At 42.7% G+C, this 17,465-nt stretch overlaps 1 protein-coding gene across 6 annotated transcripts; it reads left to right on the plus strand.

Moving 5' to 3' along the window:
• Nucleotides 1–1,688: 1,688 nt before the first annotated feature.
• Nucleotides 1,689–13,031, plus strand: SPTSSB (serine palmitoyltransferase small subunit B). Of its 6 annotated transcripts, XM_061452615.1 has the most exons (3): nt 1,836–1,909; nt 9,669–10,065; nt 11,410–13,031. In XM_061452615.1, exons 2-3 carry the CDS (start codon nt 10,043–10,045, stop codon nt 11,681–11,683), a joined length of 297 nt encoding a protein of 98 aa, XP_061308599.1. In that variant the 5' UTR covers nt 1,836–1,909; nt 9,669–10,042; the 3' UTR covers nt 11,684–13,031. The 6 variants fall into 6 exon arrangements, with proteins under 6 accessions (XP_061308598.1, XP_061308599.1, XP_061308600.1 ...); XM_061452614.1 differs by lacking the exon at nt 9,669–10,065 and having other exon boundaries at nt 1,689–1,909; XM_061452616.1 differs by lacking the exons at nt 1,836–1,909; nt 9,669–10,065 and adding an exon at nt 1,944–2,144.
• The last annotated feature ends 4,434 nt before the right edge of the window (nt 13,032–17,465 follow it).

The following is a 17,465-nucleotide window of genomic DNA, read 5'->3' on the forward strand; positions in this document are numbered from 1 at the left end:
CTCTCACCTCTGTGGCACAGAGAGACACTGGCAAAATAAACTTATTTTTCAGCAGGTGACTCCCATAGCTCAGCTCATCCATCTGCCATGGAAGGGGATGTACCCCAGAGGGTCAGGCAGGGGGAGGGCCTCCCCAGGTGTCTCAGTGCCATGGCTGAGGACAGGCACACTACACTACACCCACAGGCTCCCATATGCTTTGGGGATGTTCCTTCCTAACCAGCCTCAAGCAAGTGCCCTTAGCCAACCTTCAGCTGTGGGAGCTGCCTGCTGCTGATCAAGGCAGGGACCTGGCACCAGCAACAGCCCCGGTCCTGCCCACACCTGGACCACATTCACAACACCCTCGTTTTCAAGTGCGGAAAACTGAAGTTAAGGACTTTTGCCCTGAAAGGCAATGTGAGTTTCTCTGCAGCTCCTGCTCAACATCTAAGTCCCAATGCCCAGGTGTGTCTGGCTTAGGCATTTTTTAAAGAAAGGCTTTGTAAAGCAGCTGCTTCACTGCTCCTTCAACAGCTCAGGGCAGAGCAGGACAACCAGCGGTTCCCAGCACTGCTGAAATCCAGACCTAGGCTGGCAGCACATCCAAACAGCATGCATGAGCCCGCATGGCAATGCCTGGAGCCCCCCTGCTCTGGTGAAAAGTACAGACGTTTCACTGAACCTATCATGCTGTGCTCAGAGCCAGCACACTCTTTAATTCATTTGATGTGTCCATTTAAATGGGATGCTGGCTCATGCCCATGCACCCAGCAAGGACTTTGGTCATTCTCCACAAGCTCTTCATTTTGGTAGAGTACCAGTGCAAAGTTTTGGGTGCAGACACTACACTAGCAAAATTCATTTTGGAGATGTCACCAACCCAGGGATACCTCATCTCAAGCAGCACTACCCTGCTGGTCCCAAAGCTGAAGCCATAGGCCACCTGCAAAAAAACAACATCTTAAACAAAAGAACACAAGACAAAACCCAACCTTTCTTAATGCCATTTGTTTATCACTTAATTAGTATCATACAGTAACAGGTTTTAAGGCTAAGAAATAGGATCAGCCTGTCAAGATCAGGATCTGCAATTGCTCCGCTTCATGAGATCCTGGTATCCTGCAGCCCAAGGGGAATACATTGAACAAAGCATTTCTGTTAGTTTTATTTCTTACTTACAAATATATTAAGTTTTAAGTAGCTCTTTGGCAGTGAGCAGGACAATAAATCATGCTTTTATATACAAGGGACAGAATAAACTAAGGAAAGCAAAGCCTTGTGGTTAGCAGTAGTAGTCATGTAGGATTTCAGTAGTCATCACAGGATTCCAGATAAAGTCTTGCAAGGACTTGTCCATCCATATCTCTTTTCTGGGAACACCTCATCTGATATATTATCACCCTTCTCACAGGCCCATATCAGTGCGTATGCTCACAGCCGTGCCATAGCACACTGCAATGCTCAGGTCTCTCCCACTCAGCCCATTTCACCTGGGAAGCTCCCAGGCACCTGCCCCCACACCAGACACCCTTTCATGCGTCCACTGTGCTATAAAGTGTGTTACAAGCTTATATATTACAAAGAATGCATACGATAGAAAGCACGGGCAGTGAATACGAGGCAGTATCCCTGGGAGGGCTGGTGCAGCTAGTGTAGCTGGTGTCCGGGTCCCCGCAGCAGGGACACGAAGCGCGTTACGCAAGAACATCGTTAGGATGATGCCGCCGACAGCCGCAAGACTGCAAGGAGACACGGCACGGCCCAGCAGCCGCCAGGCCGGTGAAGCCCCGGTAAACGCTTTCCCCATCCTGGCTCCACGCAGCTGCTGCGGCAGCGGGGCGGGGCGGAGTGGGGCGGCAGGGACCGGCCCCCGGTGCTGCCGCTGCCGGCGGGCGCGGAGCGGCGCGGAGTGGGGCGGAGCAGCGCGGTAGGTATTTAAGAGCGGCGGGGGGTGTGGAAGGGTGATGCGTGGAGTGGTGTCCCGCAGAGCGGGGCCTCGGTTTGTCCGCTACCGGCGGTCAGCCCATGCTCCACCCGCCCAAGGGCACCTAGGCGGAGGCTCCGTTCTTCCCAAGGCTTCCCCAAACCAAGGGGCCGGTGACCTTGGCCGAGCGGAACCGTGTAACCTGCGCTACAATCGGCCGTTCAGGAGGAGCAGCTCGGTAAGGAGTAGTGGAGGAAAGGCCTTAGAGGAGGGGTGGCAGCAGTAAAGCCTCCAGGATTCACTCTGTGTGCTTTCCTCAAGGTAGCTGGTGGTGTTACAGAAGGACCTACAGCCCTCAGCAAGTCTCTGGACTTGTTGCTGTAGAGCTGCAGTCCTGGTGGTGTTGGCAATACAGCAGTCAGGAAGGTGGTTTAGCCTTAGTAGGAGCTCACTGAAAACAAGTTGAACACCCAGAAGTAAAAAGGCTGAAATAAGTCAGGAGTGGTGGTGGTGGAGGAGGGAAGGCGAAGGTGCTACTCATACTAGTGTGATGGCAATACTCATGTTTGCAGTGGTTTTCTTAGAGTTGATGGTTGCTTCCAGTAATCCTTAAATGTGAAGTAAGTGCAAGAGTACCTCCCTGTTGTATAAGTGCAGTTGGGACAGTGTAGAGGAGAATACCTGCAATAAATCCTACTACTCCATTTAATCAGCATGCATGGTATTTTTTGGACTGTGTATCTTAAAATGCTTTAGGAGTTGGAATGCTCATTTATCTTTGCTCATGAACATCATGAGTATGGCACAAATAACTATGTCTTAACAGAAATCCTGTGAGTCCTTGGAGTGCCTTCTATATGATGCAATTTCAGCAAAGAAATACATGGAAGCTCTGCATAGAGCATGTATGTTTTTCTAGCAGTAATGGGCAATATGGTGAGTGAAAGGGGGCTTGTGGAGCTGCTTAGGGCTATGGGAATACTTACTCCACCCCTGCGTCCAAAAAGCATTCAGGATGTGAAGTGTACAGGACCAAGGCTCAGGTGCTCCTGGCCTGGTAGGGGAAAGCATCCATTGCTCTGCACTAGGCTCTGCCAATTTAGTTTTCAGTGAGCTTTTTAGTTGCGTACCTGAAGCCTGGCCACGCTCCTGGTATTGAGCCAAATAAGAATTCCCCAGCCCAGTGCCCCTGGAGGACAGGAGGCCATGTGGTTGGTCTGACAGATGACCCTTGTGGAGGGGAACCTAACCTGCCCTGTGTAGCTGGTGCTTGCTACCATAGCTCCTGTAGCCTTCTGTGTGCAAAGCACCCGAAATAAAATGTCAGCAGGTTGCTCTGAAGACCTCCTCCTTTCTCCTCACCCATGTTGTCTGCTTTAGTTAAACATAACATCACCCAGCCCCTACTGCTTTTCAGGAGAAATTGGCAGAGTGTTGCAACCTTGAAGAGCCTTGTCTTGTCCCACTACCTGACAGGTATATTTCTTGTATTCTCTCCTCCAAAAACTAAGGGGTGGCTTTGCTCCTCCCATGTTTGAGGAGCATTCTGCTATATCAGTAGCCGTGTTCAAAACTCCTTGCTCGTAGGGATGAAGGGGTCTGTGAAGGAAGTTCTTGTGAAAAATGTGAATCTCCCTTTTTACTATTTATCTGTTGCAAATATCTCGCTTCAGTTTTCTTTTCCCCTTTTTAGATCAGTAAGTGTCATGGTGCAACACTGTTTCCTTTCATTAGATCTCAAGGTAGAGGCACTTTCACAAGAGTTTGGTACCTGTTTTCCACTAATGCCTGTCATAACTATGACAGTATTCACCTTCTCATATTACATATAACCCAAGACTGGCTATTATTTTCAGCTGCTACAGAAATGACTCAGAGCAAACCAAAGAAGCCTGAATAAAAAGGAACTACATTTGAAAGTAAGTCCTTCTGTAGAGCCCAAACATCTTAGCTATTTTGTTTATAGACTGATGTGTTTACACAACCTTCTGAAATTTAAAATATCTTAAATCCCCTTGAAGGATCTAGCCTATGTCCTAAACCTGAAAAGTTTCAGAGGAATTGAGGTTCGTCACCAAAAGCAAAGCCAAAACACCTCTAGGATATCTCCTGGAAGAGTTTGAAAACTGTTTTTCAGTACTTGCAATTTAAACCTGATGCTGGTCTTTGGTCACAAATCTGAGGTCTCATTTGGGAACTTGCTTTGTACAAAACCATGCCAATAAATTAGGCTTACAATGAAAACATAGGGCAAGCTTGCCCTGAGATGTCAACTTGACAATTTACTGGCCCTCTCTGGAAGAGCTTATTGCCAGAGGCCAGTTCTGCTCTAACACAGAAGTCCTGTCACAGGAGGAGGACACAGATCTGAGAACATGCACAGCCCAGAGAAAGCTGGAAAGGAAGGGGTTCGTACATAAATTGTAAGAAGTAGCTAGTTATGTAAGAAAATGACTGAGGAAACTTCAGAGGAGGGAAGAACAGAAAATTCTTTGAAAAATTAATTTGGCCTGGGACGAAAATGGGACAGAGATTCTCCAGGAATGTCTTTGTTATAGAGAAGCTGCATCTTACTCTGTGCCCAAGTAAAGAAGAGTGCACCAACAAATCGACCTTCAAAGTTAGGAGGAGTTGGTGTTTGGGTTTTTGTTTGTGTTTTGTTGTTTTGTTTGAGATTTATTTTTTTTCCCTAAGTTGTCTTTTGCTTGCCATTTTCAGGGAGTAATTAAGGCACTGAGTCAGTCTAAATATTAACTGCTTTCAACTGTTGTGCTGTTGCTTGAATGGTTGGGAGCTTCTCTCCAAATGAGATCCCTACAGGTGCTTCAGATAATCCTCTCTTGAGGATCAACAGTTCATATATCATTTAATATTACTCCCCATGTTGTAGGCCATCATAGGCTCAGTCTGTGTACTTAACTCTACTAAAGGAGCAAACAGCATTTCAGAAATCACATGGGGTATGGTGCAATCCAGGTGGAGAGATAGCCTAAAAAGAATTCACTTGCTCCAGTTACAGATGCAGCTAAATTATAGCACCAAACCGATGCTTGGGACCGGAGTGCTGTTAACAAGCTGTTGAAGGAGCACACATATAACATGCACAGTATGTCTCCTGAGTTGGAGACAAGAAAGTCTGGGTCAGATCTTGTGCAGGTGTGGCATTGCCTCTCCTGTAGTGCCACTTGATGACTGTTTTGCTGCCTTATTTTATGCTACCAAAGGTAAAAGGAAGTATTTCTAACAGCAGTGAAAGGCGTTTGCTAGACTTCAGGGTTTTGTATGCATAATGTAACTTTTTTCATCTAAATGAAACAAAATATCACCTGTGTGCTACCACTAAGGTCAGCAGGAAGGAAAGTTAGTGTTTACAGATGAGGAAGATGCTAGAGCTCACTCTCTGAGCAAGGTAAAGCAAAAACCTGGCTGAATGCACCATTGCTTTTTCTGCTTTCCAGTTTCCACTCCTGGGAAATCTAAAAAAAAAAAAAGAGAAAAAAACCCACAGCCCATAGGTGCAGCTGAGCCACGTTCACCCACATCCAATATATACCATGTCTGAGTCATGTACAGCAATCAACTTTTATGAGGTCTGAACTTCATTCTGGTGTTTCATGAATGGCAGCAAAAACACACATGTAAGAAGAGTTTACAGTTCCGTAGCACAACAGCTGACAGTAATGTATGGCCAAGCATGCGATGAGGTGCTGATTCAGGAAGATGAATGCTGAGGAAGAGAAACCAGGGATGGCATCACTGCTGCTGTGTACTTTTACTTCAGAGTTAGAGGTGGGAAGTTATTTATTAAATGTCTTTACATATAGATTTTAATGGTGCAAACTTGTCCATAGTGGGAGCCATGCTGGGATTATTGCTGCTGTTCTTATTCATACTATCTGACATTATCTCCCTGTGAAAACAAGCTCTAAGGCACATTTAAACATCCATGTTTAAGTACTACAGTAACCTGAGGGTTCTGCTTGTCAGTGGGTAACAGGCAGCTCTCTAAACTGAGATGATGCTATACAGCCATGGGCCATGCTGTGTATGGGGAATCTGAGCAGCACAGATGCAACAGAGGAACAGACTGAGACTGTGTCCCTAGGAAATACTGGTGTTTGGATACTCAGCACAATTTTAACACCTGCCTTATCTAAAGTTCTTCCCAATTACTGGTCCACAAGACATGTATTTCATTCCTTAAGCACCATGCTTGGTGCTCACTGAATAAAACATTAAAGCAAATCCATTATGGACTGGGAATGTGAATCCCTTTGCTCTATTTGCACTTACAAAAATGTCTTTCTACATAAAATCAATGGGTTCATCCCAATGTTGTGTTAGCATCAAGAAGGCAAGACTGGTGCTTTGGGTGTAATAACAATAACATTACAAGTAAGTATGAACAATTACAGATAAATAACTTGTAGAAATATATTAATAATCAAAGAGGATGACTGCCCATTCCTAATAGCTGAAATTATTTACATATCAAACAGCTTTAAAGTAGTGATTGTGTTTTGCCCTGTCACACCTGCCATTTGGAGACTGCATGTTGTAGGTATCCTGCATGTGAGACCAAATACAAGCCTCAGGTGCTTGTGGCAGGATTTTACTTAAGCCCCAGGATGAGTGTAACCCCTTAGGATTCTGCAAAACCCACCAATTCTTGCTTCCATGCTATCACAGCAATCAGCATATGGCCAATTAAATATTTCTGGGATGGATTGTTTGCTTGTTTTTCCTTCCTACCTTCTTTATAACTTTTGGCTCTACTTTACATTCAAGGTCTCAGAGACCACCTGTTTAATGATCATGGAGATATCTCCAGCTCCAGGGTTTGTTTTTCCCCACTCTAGATAAAGTTATCTAGACCTGAATACATCTTGGAAACCCTTTTTCTCTGTATATGTAAGTCAACCAAATGCTCCTGCTGAGGGTGCAAGTTAGTTTTCAAGCATTCTTTGGAATCCAGTCTATTCCATTTGCCCTGAAAGAATGTCTCTTTCCACAGGAATTTCCTAGCAGATGCGTTTTGCCAGGCACTGGCCAGCCACCAGTCAGAACTGCAGACTGCTAGTGTGAGCGAAGTCCCCCAAAACACTGTTGTTCAAATCAGAAATTATGTAGTACAGTACCTAACACTTTGGGTCACAACTCTAAACACTAGTATAACACTTGTAACTAATGTTATTAAAAAGAAATCTTTAAGATTAGGCATGCTCTTAAATGAAACCTGGAATTTCTTGTGATGATGATTTATCTTTTCAGCTGCCTTAATCAGAGACATGTGTCAACAAGCAAGAAAAACAGGTTGCCACTTAAAACAATAAAAGCTGCTTTACAGGTTTATCTTCTTGCTTTTTTTGCTTGGAGGTGAAATTGCTGAAAATGATCTGAATGTTGCTTAATGGCTTTAGAAGCTAAATTCTATTCATTTTAGTCATAGCTGGTTGTAACAGTCCCATGGCCTCTAAACAGAAAGGCATTTACACAACACAACCAAATGTTTAAATTCTAATTTGTAGATAAATGAGTGCTCAGTTAAAATTGCAGAACAGCAAATTTTCTCCTGTTCTGGAATATTGGGAACTGATGAGCTAATAAGGCAGAACCCTTTCAACTCAGAGTGCCAGCTGACTGCAGTGTTAATGTAATAAAACCCAGTAGTGCTTAAAAGTTAAAGTGGAAGCCTCTCTAGGACAAGTCATGTTTAAAATACAGATTTTTTTTTTTTTTTTAGCCTTGAAAGTTTCTGTTTCTGGTCTGTCATTCCCTTTGATTATTGCTACAAGGTGATTGGTCTGGGTGGCAAGGCTGCCTGAGACCTTCTGAGGTAGGGAGCTCTAGGCTATTGTTTGTGCTTAAAACTGGCCCTGACTTAATGCAAGTGGAGTACCTTCAGAAAAGGTGTCTGTCACAGTAACAGTGGATTCATGTATCTCTTTCCCTGAGCAGCTGGCTTAAGATGGCTTTCTTTCCTTTCTCTTCTGTTTTCCTTTTATAAATTATGCATCTAGAATTGCATTATCCTGAGACATCCCTCATGTCTGCTGCATTTCCAAGACAGTCCTGCTAAGGGAGAAAGTCTCTGGGTAGATTAAATGCAGTGGAATTTGTTAGTGGTGAGGACAAAGACTGTAATTTGACTGTTTGTCTTTTACTTATCTCAACCTCTACCATTCATTTGGAGACCACGCAGCCTCTGCATTAAGATGGCTTGCGTTCCTGCTGGCAGTCCAGGGAGTCTCATTGCAGGTATGTCTGAGTACCTGGAAATGGGGTTATACTGTGTGTTGTGAATTGGAAGAACCAAAGAGGCACGGTTCTTTGGTTGGCTGCTAGGACTTGGTTACTGAGCTGACTGAAAATGCAGTCCCCAGGCTGGAGAAAGTATAACAAGGTCTTTTGTATAAATCAAAAGGTCTGCTCCTTATTTTACTTACTTCTGTCCTGGTTTCGACAACTTCATACTTCATTCATGTATCCATCCAAGACAGCGATATCTAGTAAGTGATAGTGGTGAGTCTGCAGCCTGGTAGCCTGGTCTAATATCAGAAAATTCAGCCTGGGGAATTTTTTTCCTGTGTTTTGCTGTTCTTTATACCAGCTCTGTACTGAGATATACAAGTATATGTGCTGCTGTGGGCAGAAAGATCAATTAGCCTGGGATCTTTTCCCCCAAGACCACTGCAGCACCCCTCTAATAACCTTCTCATAGCCTTAAACAGCCACAGCAATCACTCCAGTCTCACAGTTTCTCCATGTGGCTTAACACATATTTACTCAAGAAAGGTGTGAGTTTAACTAGCACAGGTATAACCCCAGTATAAATACCATAATCCTAGATAGTATGAGAGGACCCTTATTGTTTTCTTTTCAATTATATAGGAAAGGGCTTAACCTCTTTATTGAAAAATGTTGCTCTTTTTGCAGAATGTATAAATGGAGACACTTGGCTCCCAGTGAGTCACAGTTTGCCAGCTGTGCCATTTTTATTAAAGGCTTTGCAATATTTACAAGGCTTTAAGGCCTCTCTTGAGTTCTTCCTAAAAATAAATTATCTGAAAGGTATCATCTTCCATTCATAATAGGATAGAAAACAGTGGTGACCCTTCTCCCCAGCCTTCAAAGTAAAGCTGTTTACAGCAAAGAAAGTCACTGTGAGATATAAAATAGAAGCAATCTTCCCTCAGAAAGTACTGTTGGCAGCCTCCCTGTCTAGGACATGTAATCCAGGAGATATGGGGAAGATTGAACTGAAGGAAATGCACTGCTTTGGCAGAAGGAGGGAAAGAAAGATACACTGGGGAAGGTACTGATGGTTAGAGGACACAGAAGAAGAGGGGCTGCTGGAAAGTAAAGGCTGAGTGGGTGATCAGGCAAGTACAGAAATTTTTCTACGCAAAAATCCACTAACAAAACCAACCCTCTCTCCTTTTCATAGAATAGTTTGGGTTGGAAGTGACCTTCAAGGGTCATCTAGTCCAAAACCTCTGCAAAGAGCAGGGACATGGTCAACTAGATCAGGTTGTCCAGAACCACATGCAGCCTGGCCTTGAATGTCTCCAGGAATGGGACATCTATTGCTTCTCTGAGCAAGCTTTTCCAGTATTTTACCACTCTTGTAAAATTTTTTTTCCTGATGTCCAGCCTGACTCTCCCCTCTTTTAGTTTAAAGTCAGTACCCCTTGTCCTATTGCAACAGGCCCTGTTAAAAAGTCTCTCCCTGGTTTCTTAATGCACTGCAGTTTCACTGTAGTTGTTGCCAGAAAAGAAGTTATGTTCATGGAGGTGTTCAGAGTTGAAGAGTAACTGAGGAACAGATGCGAGGAGGTCTGGACAGGATGGAAGGAGAAACACTGGGAAAGGAGTCAGCACACGAATGAAAGAGAAGGAACAAAAACAGTTGGTTCCCTTATCAACAGCACTGGACGAGCACTTGGTGCATCAGTTCAGTTAGACTCTCTGATGAGCTTGCAATTGTTGCCTTCCCAAAGAAGAAAGGGCAAAAAACAAAATCCGCCTTGCAGCATCCCCAGATGGTGAGGTGTAAGCTAGGCTGGCAGGATGCTCCACTTCCCATGCTATGTGGGAGTGTTGAACTGCAAGTACCACTGACCTAAAGGAAGACACATGGAGAAATACAACCCATCAAGGTGAGTGCACTTCACAGTGCAAACACCAGACAAAAACCTTACACATCAGTAACCAAAGTAAAACTATGACAAGACGAAACAGGGATGCTTTTTACTGGTTATTTGTCTTCCCTTCAGTAAATACCCACATACCACCAGAATATACTGTACAGCCTTCAGAGGAGGTAAACTATTGAATATGCTAATATACTTAGCCTATATCAGTGTACCATCATTATTTTAAACACTGACTGCAAGTTTTCCAGTGCTAGCATTTGTTGCTTTGAGGGACAGAAAATTTCTGTTGCCCAGACCTCATGATGAACACAAGACTGGAGGGATATGACATGTCTAAGCACCTCTGCTCCTGGCATTTTAGGTAACAGAAGTGTAGAACAAAATGGTACATCAGAAGGTTTACTAGCAGTACTAAATCTGCTGTATTCCCTTTTCCTGTGAGTTGACCTGGGCAGAATGCATGTCCTTAAACTCAACCCCCCCAAAAAAGGAGTCCCCCTGTGAAGCTTCATACAGTTGCTTATCATTCTCTCTGAGTTTTCTCTAAGTAGATGTTTCTAGCCTGAATTTAAAGATTACTTAAAATACTGAAAAGCAATTTTAATAAAAAGCAGTGGAAGTCAAAGCTCATTTCTAGTTAATACTTGCTCAGCCATCCTCCTTTCTGTGTGGAGACAGGAATAATTAATGCCTAAAGGTACTACCTGAAAGAAAAATCTTTCCTAGACTTGCAAATTCTATTAAATACTCATTTAATATGTAATGTATCATATTTCTTTTTAATGAGCTAAAACATAAACCAACTTATGTTATTTGAGATTACTTTTTTCTCCTCCCTTTCATAGTTTGTCTTATTCCCAAACATTGCAGAATAATAACTATCAGAAGCAAAGTTTTTACAGAGCAGTTCTTTTAATCTCATCTTTACTCCAGAGCATATGAGTCTGCCATTCACATTTAATGATGCTGGGCCAAAGCCATTTCTTTTAAAAGCATATCTCCCTGAATTCCAAGTGAAATCCTGTGCCTTTGTCAGCTAATGTGGTTTTAATTCCTATTGCAGAATGAACAGCACAACATGCTCACAATCAGAACGCAGGAATTGAGAGTGCCCAACTAATACAGGTTCAGTAACTGCAAGCAGCAGTTGTTAGACCTAAAGACTGTTTTCTTCTGTTCCAGGGAAGTAAAGGTTGGTTGGTGATTGTAGCAATACATTATTTCTGTTTGAACTTTATGTAATAATTACATGTGTTATAAACCTGAAATGATGGTCACTACATCATTTTTTAGTTGCAGGTCTTCCTTTCCACTGCAGCTGTAATCCAGACTTCTCTATTATTACAGGTCATTTTCTCAAAATCGTTGGAAGCTGAAGATGGATATTAAGCATGTGAAGGACTACATCTACTGGCTGTACTACCAGTACCTGTTGATAACCTGCAGCTATGTGCTGGAGCCCTGGGAGCGGTCCATGTTTCACACAATCACCGTGACTGTTTTTGCTATGGTGGTGTACACAGCTTACGTCTTCGTGCCTATCCACATCCGCTTGGCTTTTGAGTTCTTCTCCCAGCTATTTGGAGGCCAGCCTGAAAGTACAGTTTCCATCGTGAACTGAACTTGCCTGAGTAGTGATTAGCAGCTCTTGCAACTTGTGAAATGCAGTGTCTTCTTCAATTTTGTGTATTCTGAGGCAGTTTTGCAGTGATGAAAATATTTTCTCTTATAAAACATGGCTTGCTTAATTAATATAGCTGAAAATCAGAATACTGCACTACTGGCTGCACAGTCCATATTAAAAGAAACACAGGCCAGCTTTTGCTATGTGATAATTAAACACATTACCTGGAATGCCATGTTTACTTAATATTCAACCAGCTCCCACTTTCAGCATCCTGATTTGATCACAGTGGCACATACGAAACAGCAAAGACTGTTTATAATGGCTGTGAGGAGAGGTACTACACTCATTATACATACAGAAGTTCTGCCAACAGAGTGCAGCGGCAAAACATCCCACATCTTCGTTGACCCAGGTTAGAGAATACAAGGAGATCAGTATAATATAGCATGATTTCAGCACTAATATCTGGCTGGTTATTGACTTCTGTTTCTAACGGATGGGAGAAGAAATCAGAACAGAGATAGTAATAGGAGTATGAACTTGAATCCAATTTTTTGCAACTGAGTTGCTGCATTGGATGGAGCTTTGAGCAGCCTGGTCTAGTGAGTGTAAGGTGTCCCTGACCATGGTAGGGGGGTTGGAACTACATGATCTTTAAGGTCCCTTCCAACCCAAACCATTCTAGGATTCTATAAGATAGCAGAATAAACATACTATAGGTAATGTTGCAATTTACTGAAATTGACAGAAAGAAACAGAAATGGCTCTGATTCAGTAAACTCCTGCCTTCTTTGATAAAAAACTGAGACATCTTTTCTTTCTGCTCCCATTCACCAAGGCAAGCAAAGTTCATGTTTATGCCAGAGGAAGACAATCCAGAAAACAGAGTGGAAGTAATATTTTAATAACTGCAGGGAAGTCTGAGTGCTTAAAGAGTTCTCCTTTATAAAGAAGAAAACAGATTTCGTATAATTGCCTGTGCAGAGTTTCTTGAACAATGGAAGGTTTATTTGGTTTTCACTCTACACTTACATCAAATGTGAAAGCCAAATCAGAAGTTTTAGCTATACAGTGCATGTATCTAACAGCTAATGCTACTGTTATTAGAAGTGAGAGGTGAAAAATGTAAATAGCTTTCAAATGATGTTTGCACAGTTACAGGATTAAAACAACCCTCCTAACTTCTTTATCAAGCTGCAGTGGGGTCCTGCATGCTTCAAAGAATACAGTTTGTTGGGAAAGTAAGACATGTTTTGAAGGTTGAACAGATCCGAACATGTGTATGCAGTTTTTTCAGAAAAAAAATAAAATTTTATTCTTCAGAAACAACATTTCCATGTAAGTCTCAGCTCCTCCTGTATTTTCTACTTGTTCATAAATACCCTTTGGTACTTCTGTGGATGTATGTGGGCCAGCCTGACACCATGGCAGACAGACTATTTTATTGCCAACGTTTTAGGGCAAGGTTTCTGAGCCCCTTAAATGATCCATGTGTGGACTGCCATGTTCATTCTCATTAGTGCTCCAGTCCAAGACTTGGCCTCTCTCTGGTGGTGGGGGAGTAAAAAAAAAAATAAAGGTGTTGAGGGCAACTCTTGGAGATGCACAGGTCTCCAGCTTGCAAGAGACCACATTCATCATAAATACTTGCTACCTGTGTTCAGGTTCTAGCTCACACCTGAGCCATCTGTTCATATTGCCAATACAAGCAGATCACGAATGTGCCTGAATTCTCTTGCAGACAGCAACTGATGTGCTTCAGATTAAAGCACCAAATACCTGTGTGTGTTGGTGGCAAAAGAACTGAGTGATTTACGCCCAAATGGAAGCCAAAGACTTAGCTGTCCTATCAGTTTAATCACAGTTGTTAACCTGCAAATATGAGGTACAAAGCTGTAATCACACTTACAGTAATAAAAGAGAATTGGAGGAGATGAAAAATGTCAAGTACCTGTGAAAATTTCTATGAAAGCAGTCTATAAAATAGACTAAAAGTAACAATTCAGATGTTGAAAGTGAAAATATGAAAATATTTACCTAGCAAGTTGGCGCTTGAACCAAAAATACTCCCTAATATCCTATCCTCAAAAGACTCTACTTATAAGTAGATAACATGATAATGTAAATGCCATGGCATCTTCTCATCAATCCTGTTTCCAGTAACATCTTAATTTTTGATTTATCAAAAAGGTTATTTGTTCACAATAGTATCAAACACAACCGACCTGTTTTTAGGAGTACAAGGAAAAACACTTTCTTACAGGTATGCAAAGGCTGGATCTCGTATCTCAAGGAGCACACACCCCAATGTAATGTTGCTATTTAAACATTTAACTTAAAGCAAACAGAAGCAAACAGCTTTGTTCAGGAAGAGAGAATTTCCACTGACCTCCCATGGTGGGATTCCTGTAAAGCGCTTCTCTTCCTTGTTATTCCTCTTATCTCTGTTTAGCTTTGCAGGAGGTGCTCAGAAGATGAAAGAAAACAGCCATAGTTTCTCTTTGGGAGGGTCCCTGCAGCCCTACTTAAGTGAAAACATTTTTCTTGTGCACATTCTTCAACTTCTTTACTAAATTTTAAAGTTCTGGGGCAAGAGGAAGGAAAGAGCTGAAAATAACCTCTCTGCCAAAAAGACTGAGATTTTTCCAAGCCTTTTCACTTCTCCTTTCTACTAGAAGAGCTGAAATAACTCTAGCTACTTGATATTCAAAATTAGTAGGTTCCAGCAAGAGATTTCAAAGCATTTTTGGCACACAGCAGTGAACAGGAACATTTTTTCCCAGACTGAAAGAGAGAGGAGGTGGGATACCACTTTCTAGGCTTGAGACCACACCACCACTTGGGAAACCCTGCTCCAAATTTGAAATCCTTTTCCCTGTCAGTGAAGCCATTCATACATCATGGAAAAAGGTTTCCATCAGATTACATCTGCAAACTAATGTGGAAGCACCACTTGCTGTAATAGCAACATGCTGCAGGGGGAAGGTCACATTTCGAAGAGCTGCCAGTAACACCAGCAGAAGGCTCAGGATGTACAGCATATGGGCAACAATTCCGTTGCAAAAAGTATAGTGTTGGGCTCCTTACAAAACACCTTGGCAGGGCACTTTTTTCTCCTGCTTCATTATTACTCCATGTTAATTGTAGCTAATTGTTCCACCATTACCCTATGTTAATTGTAGTTCAGGCTGAGCACAGCAGCTGGACGTTTTTACACCCAAAAAAGCAAATGAAAGGACTATGTTAAGAGTAAACAGAACCAATAATCCAAGAGTGATAAATGAAACAAAAGCAGAAAGGGAGATGAACCAGTTCCCGCTGTATTCACCCGGAAAGTACAAATGCATCATTAAATTAAGTGCCAGGAAATTTTTGGGCTCATCTGGCCAGCACCATACCTCCTTTGTTTAAAATTCATTTTCTTAATTTCATTTAATCAAAGTTAGCGTTTATCCTGCTGTAATGGTTTCCTGGCCAATTTCATGGATCACCTCCTAAATCCATTACTGAGGGTGACTACACAGGCACATGTCCAGACCATGAACCTCCAGAAGCTTCTTCCTGAAGCCCTCCCAGGAAGCCTTTACCCAAGACTATTAAAAATACTTTCCCAGGGACTTCTTCCTTAGCAGTGGTCTTGCACAGGAAACTGAGGGATCAGGACCACCTCCCAGTGACTGTATATCTAGTAGGCTTATTTCTAAGTTATTTTGGTGCACTCCTTTTATCACATGAACTAAACACAGAGCTTGAAATAGGGTAGCTGCAGTTTACAACTTGAAAGGTTGTCAGTGGGACAGAGACACCTCTGATGAGTAGCTGCCAGCTAAACTCAGCTTACAGGAGCACTGACTGAATATAGAGCTAACTCATTTGAAGTTTGATATCCCCAGTCCTTTTCATACCCCCACAGAGCCTTACCATGGCTCCTGCCTGACTGCTTACTCAATAGAAGAAAGAGAAAGCTCTATTTCCATTCTTTCTCTCTCTCCTTCCAGAGAAGACTTGCCAAATAGTCCAAGGTGGTTGCTGGGGGGCACTGCCATTGCCTATCCTTCCTATATATCTTCAAAGCATCTGGGTTCAAACCAGTCACCTTTAGAGACAAGCCATTATCTGAGTATCTGATTTCATCTACATGGAATTCCCTGAAAAATGAGACCCCCTCTTGATGAAGTTTTGAAATATTAAGGAAGTTCAAGCACTTTTTTTTTTTTCTGAAATTTTATTATTGCTGTTATTTAGCTATAGTTTAACGGTCTGGCTTTGAATGCAAATTCAGTGAAAAAAGTTAACGTCTTTTTTTTCACTTACAATGATTCATACAGTTATGATTAAAGGCAAGAAGTCCTCCAAGGTTTTTTCAAGTGAAAAATGTCATTAAAGTTTTTAAATAATCAGTTTTATAAAGGCCCTGTTTTAGATAAACCACCTAAAACAGTAAACAGATATCATCAGTCAACAGCATGCAAAAACTACAGCACACGAGAAACATGCCTCCACAGAGATACCTCTTTGAAACTTGCCTATAAATGAAAATGTTATGTAAGGGAAATAACTCTGATCCCCATGGTAAAGTACAGACTTTGTCCTGATCTTCTTGCACACACAAAATTCGCCATGCCCAGCATGCACGCAGCATGTACCAAGAAGGGCTGTGAATACCCTACATTATGCCTGTCTGCCTTCTTACAGCAGCAACATTCAATTTCCAGAGTTTCATTTCCCTAATCATTTGGAAGCTAAGGAAAAAAGGAAGAAAAAAAAAACTATCATAAAAGTACATCCATGTGTAGTACCAGTCAGCAGAACTACACAAACTGCAAATCACACTTGCACAGCACCAGAATGAGTGTGCTGAAATTGGGCTGATTCTTGTAGATGGATTACTGCACCCTGGGGTGAAGATGCAGGCAAGAGGCAGTGTGCCAAGCCAAGCATTTTAAAACTAAAGCAGAAAAGGCTAATGTTCAAATTACTGAACTCATAATAACTTTCTTATAATCATGTAAAATCATCAACATCCAGGGGTGGCCATGAAAGAAAATCATGACGGGAGAGGAGGGGTGGCCATGACAGAAGATTGTGAGGGGAGAGGAGGGGCAGCCATGAGGAGTGAGGGGAGATCATGACAGGGAGAAAAGGAGTGGCCATGAGAGGAGATCATGAGGGGTGAGGGGAGATAGAATCATAGAATCATAGAATAGTTAGGGTTGAAAAGGACTTTAAGATCATCTAGTTCCAACCCCCCTGCCATGGGCAGGGACACCTCACACTAAACCATGTCACCCAGGTTTCTGTCCAACCTGGCCTTGAACACTGCCAGGGATGGAGCATTCACAGCTTCCCCGGGCAACCATTGCAGTGCCTCACCACCCTAACAGGAAAGAACTTCCTCCTTATAGCCAATCTAAACTTCCCCTGTTTAAGCTTCAGCCCGTTACCCCTTGTCCTGTCACTACAGTCCCTGATGAAGAGTCCCTCCCCAGTATCCTTATAGGCCCCCTTCAGATACTGGAAGGCTGCTGTGAGGTCTCCACGCAGCCTTCTCTTCTCCAGGCTGAGCAACCCCAACTTTCTCAGCCTAACTTCATATGGGAGGTGCTCCAGTCCCCTGATCATCCTCATGGCCCTCCTCTGGACTTGTTCCAACAGTTCCGTGTCCTTTTTATGTTGAGGACACGAGAAATGTACGCAATACTCCAAGTGGGGTCTCACAAGAGCAGAGTAGAGGGGCAGGATCACCTCCTTCAACCTGCTGGTCACGCTCCTTTTG

This window comes from Pezoporus flaviventris, unplaced genomic scaffold (assembly GCF_033815535.1).
Source record: "Pezoporus flaviventris isolate CSIRO_AGI_PZ_B2104156 unplaced genomic scaffold, CSIRO_AGI_Pfla_v1 ptg000013l, whole genome shotgun sequence".
NCBI lineage: Eukaryota > Metazoa > Chordata > Aves > Psittaciformes > Psittacidae > Pezoporus > Pezoporus flaviventris.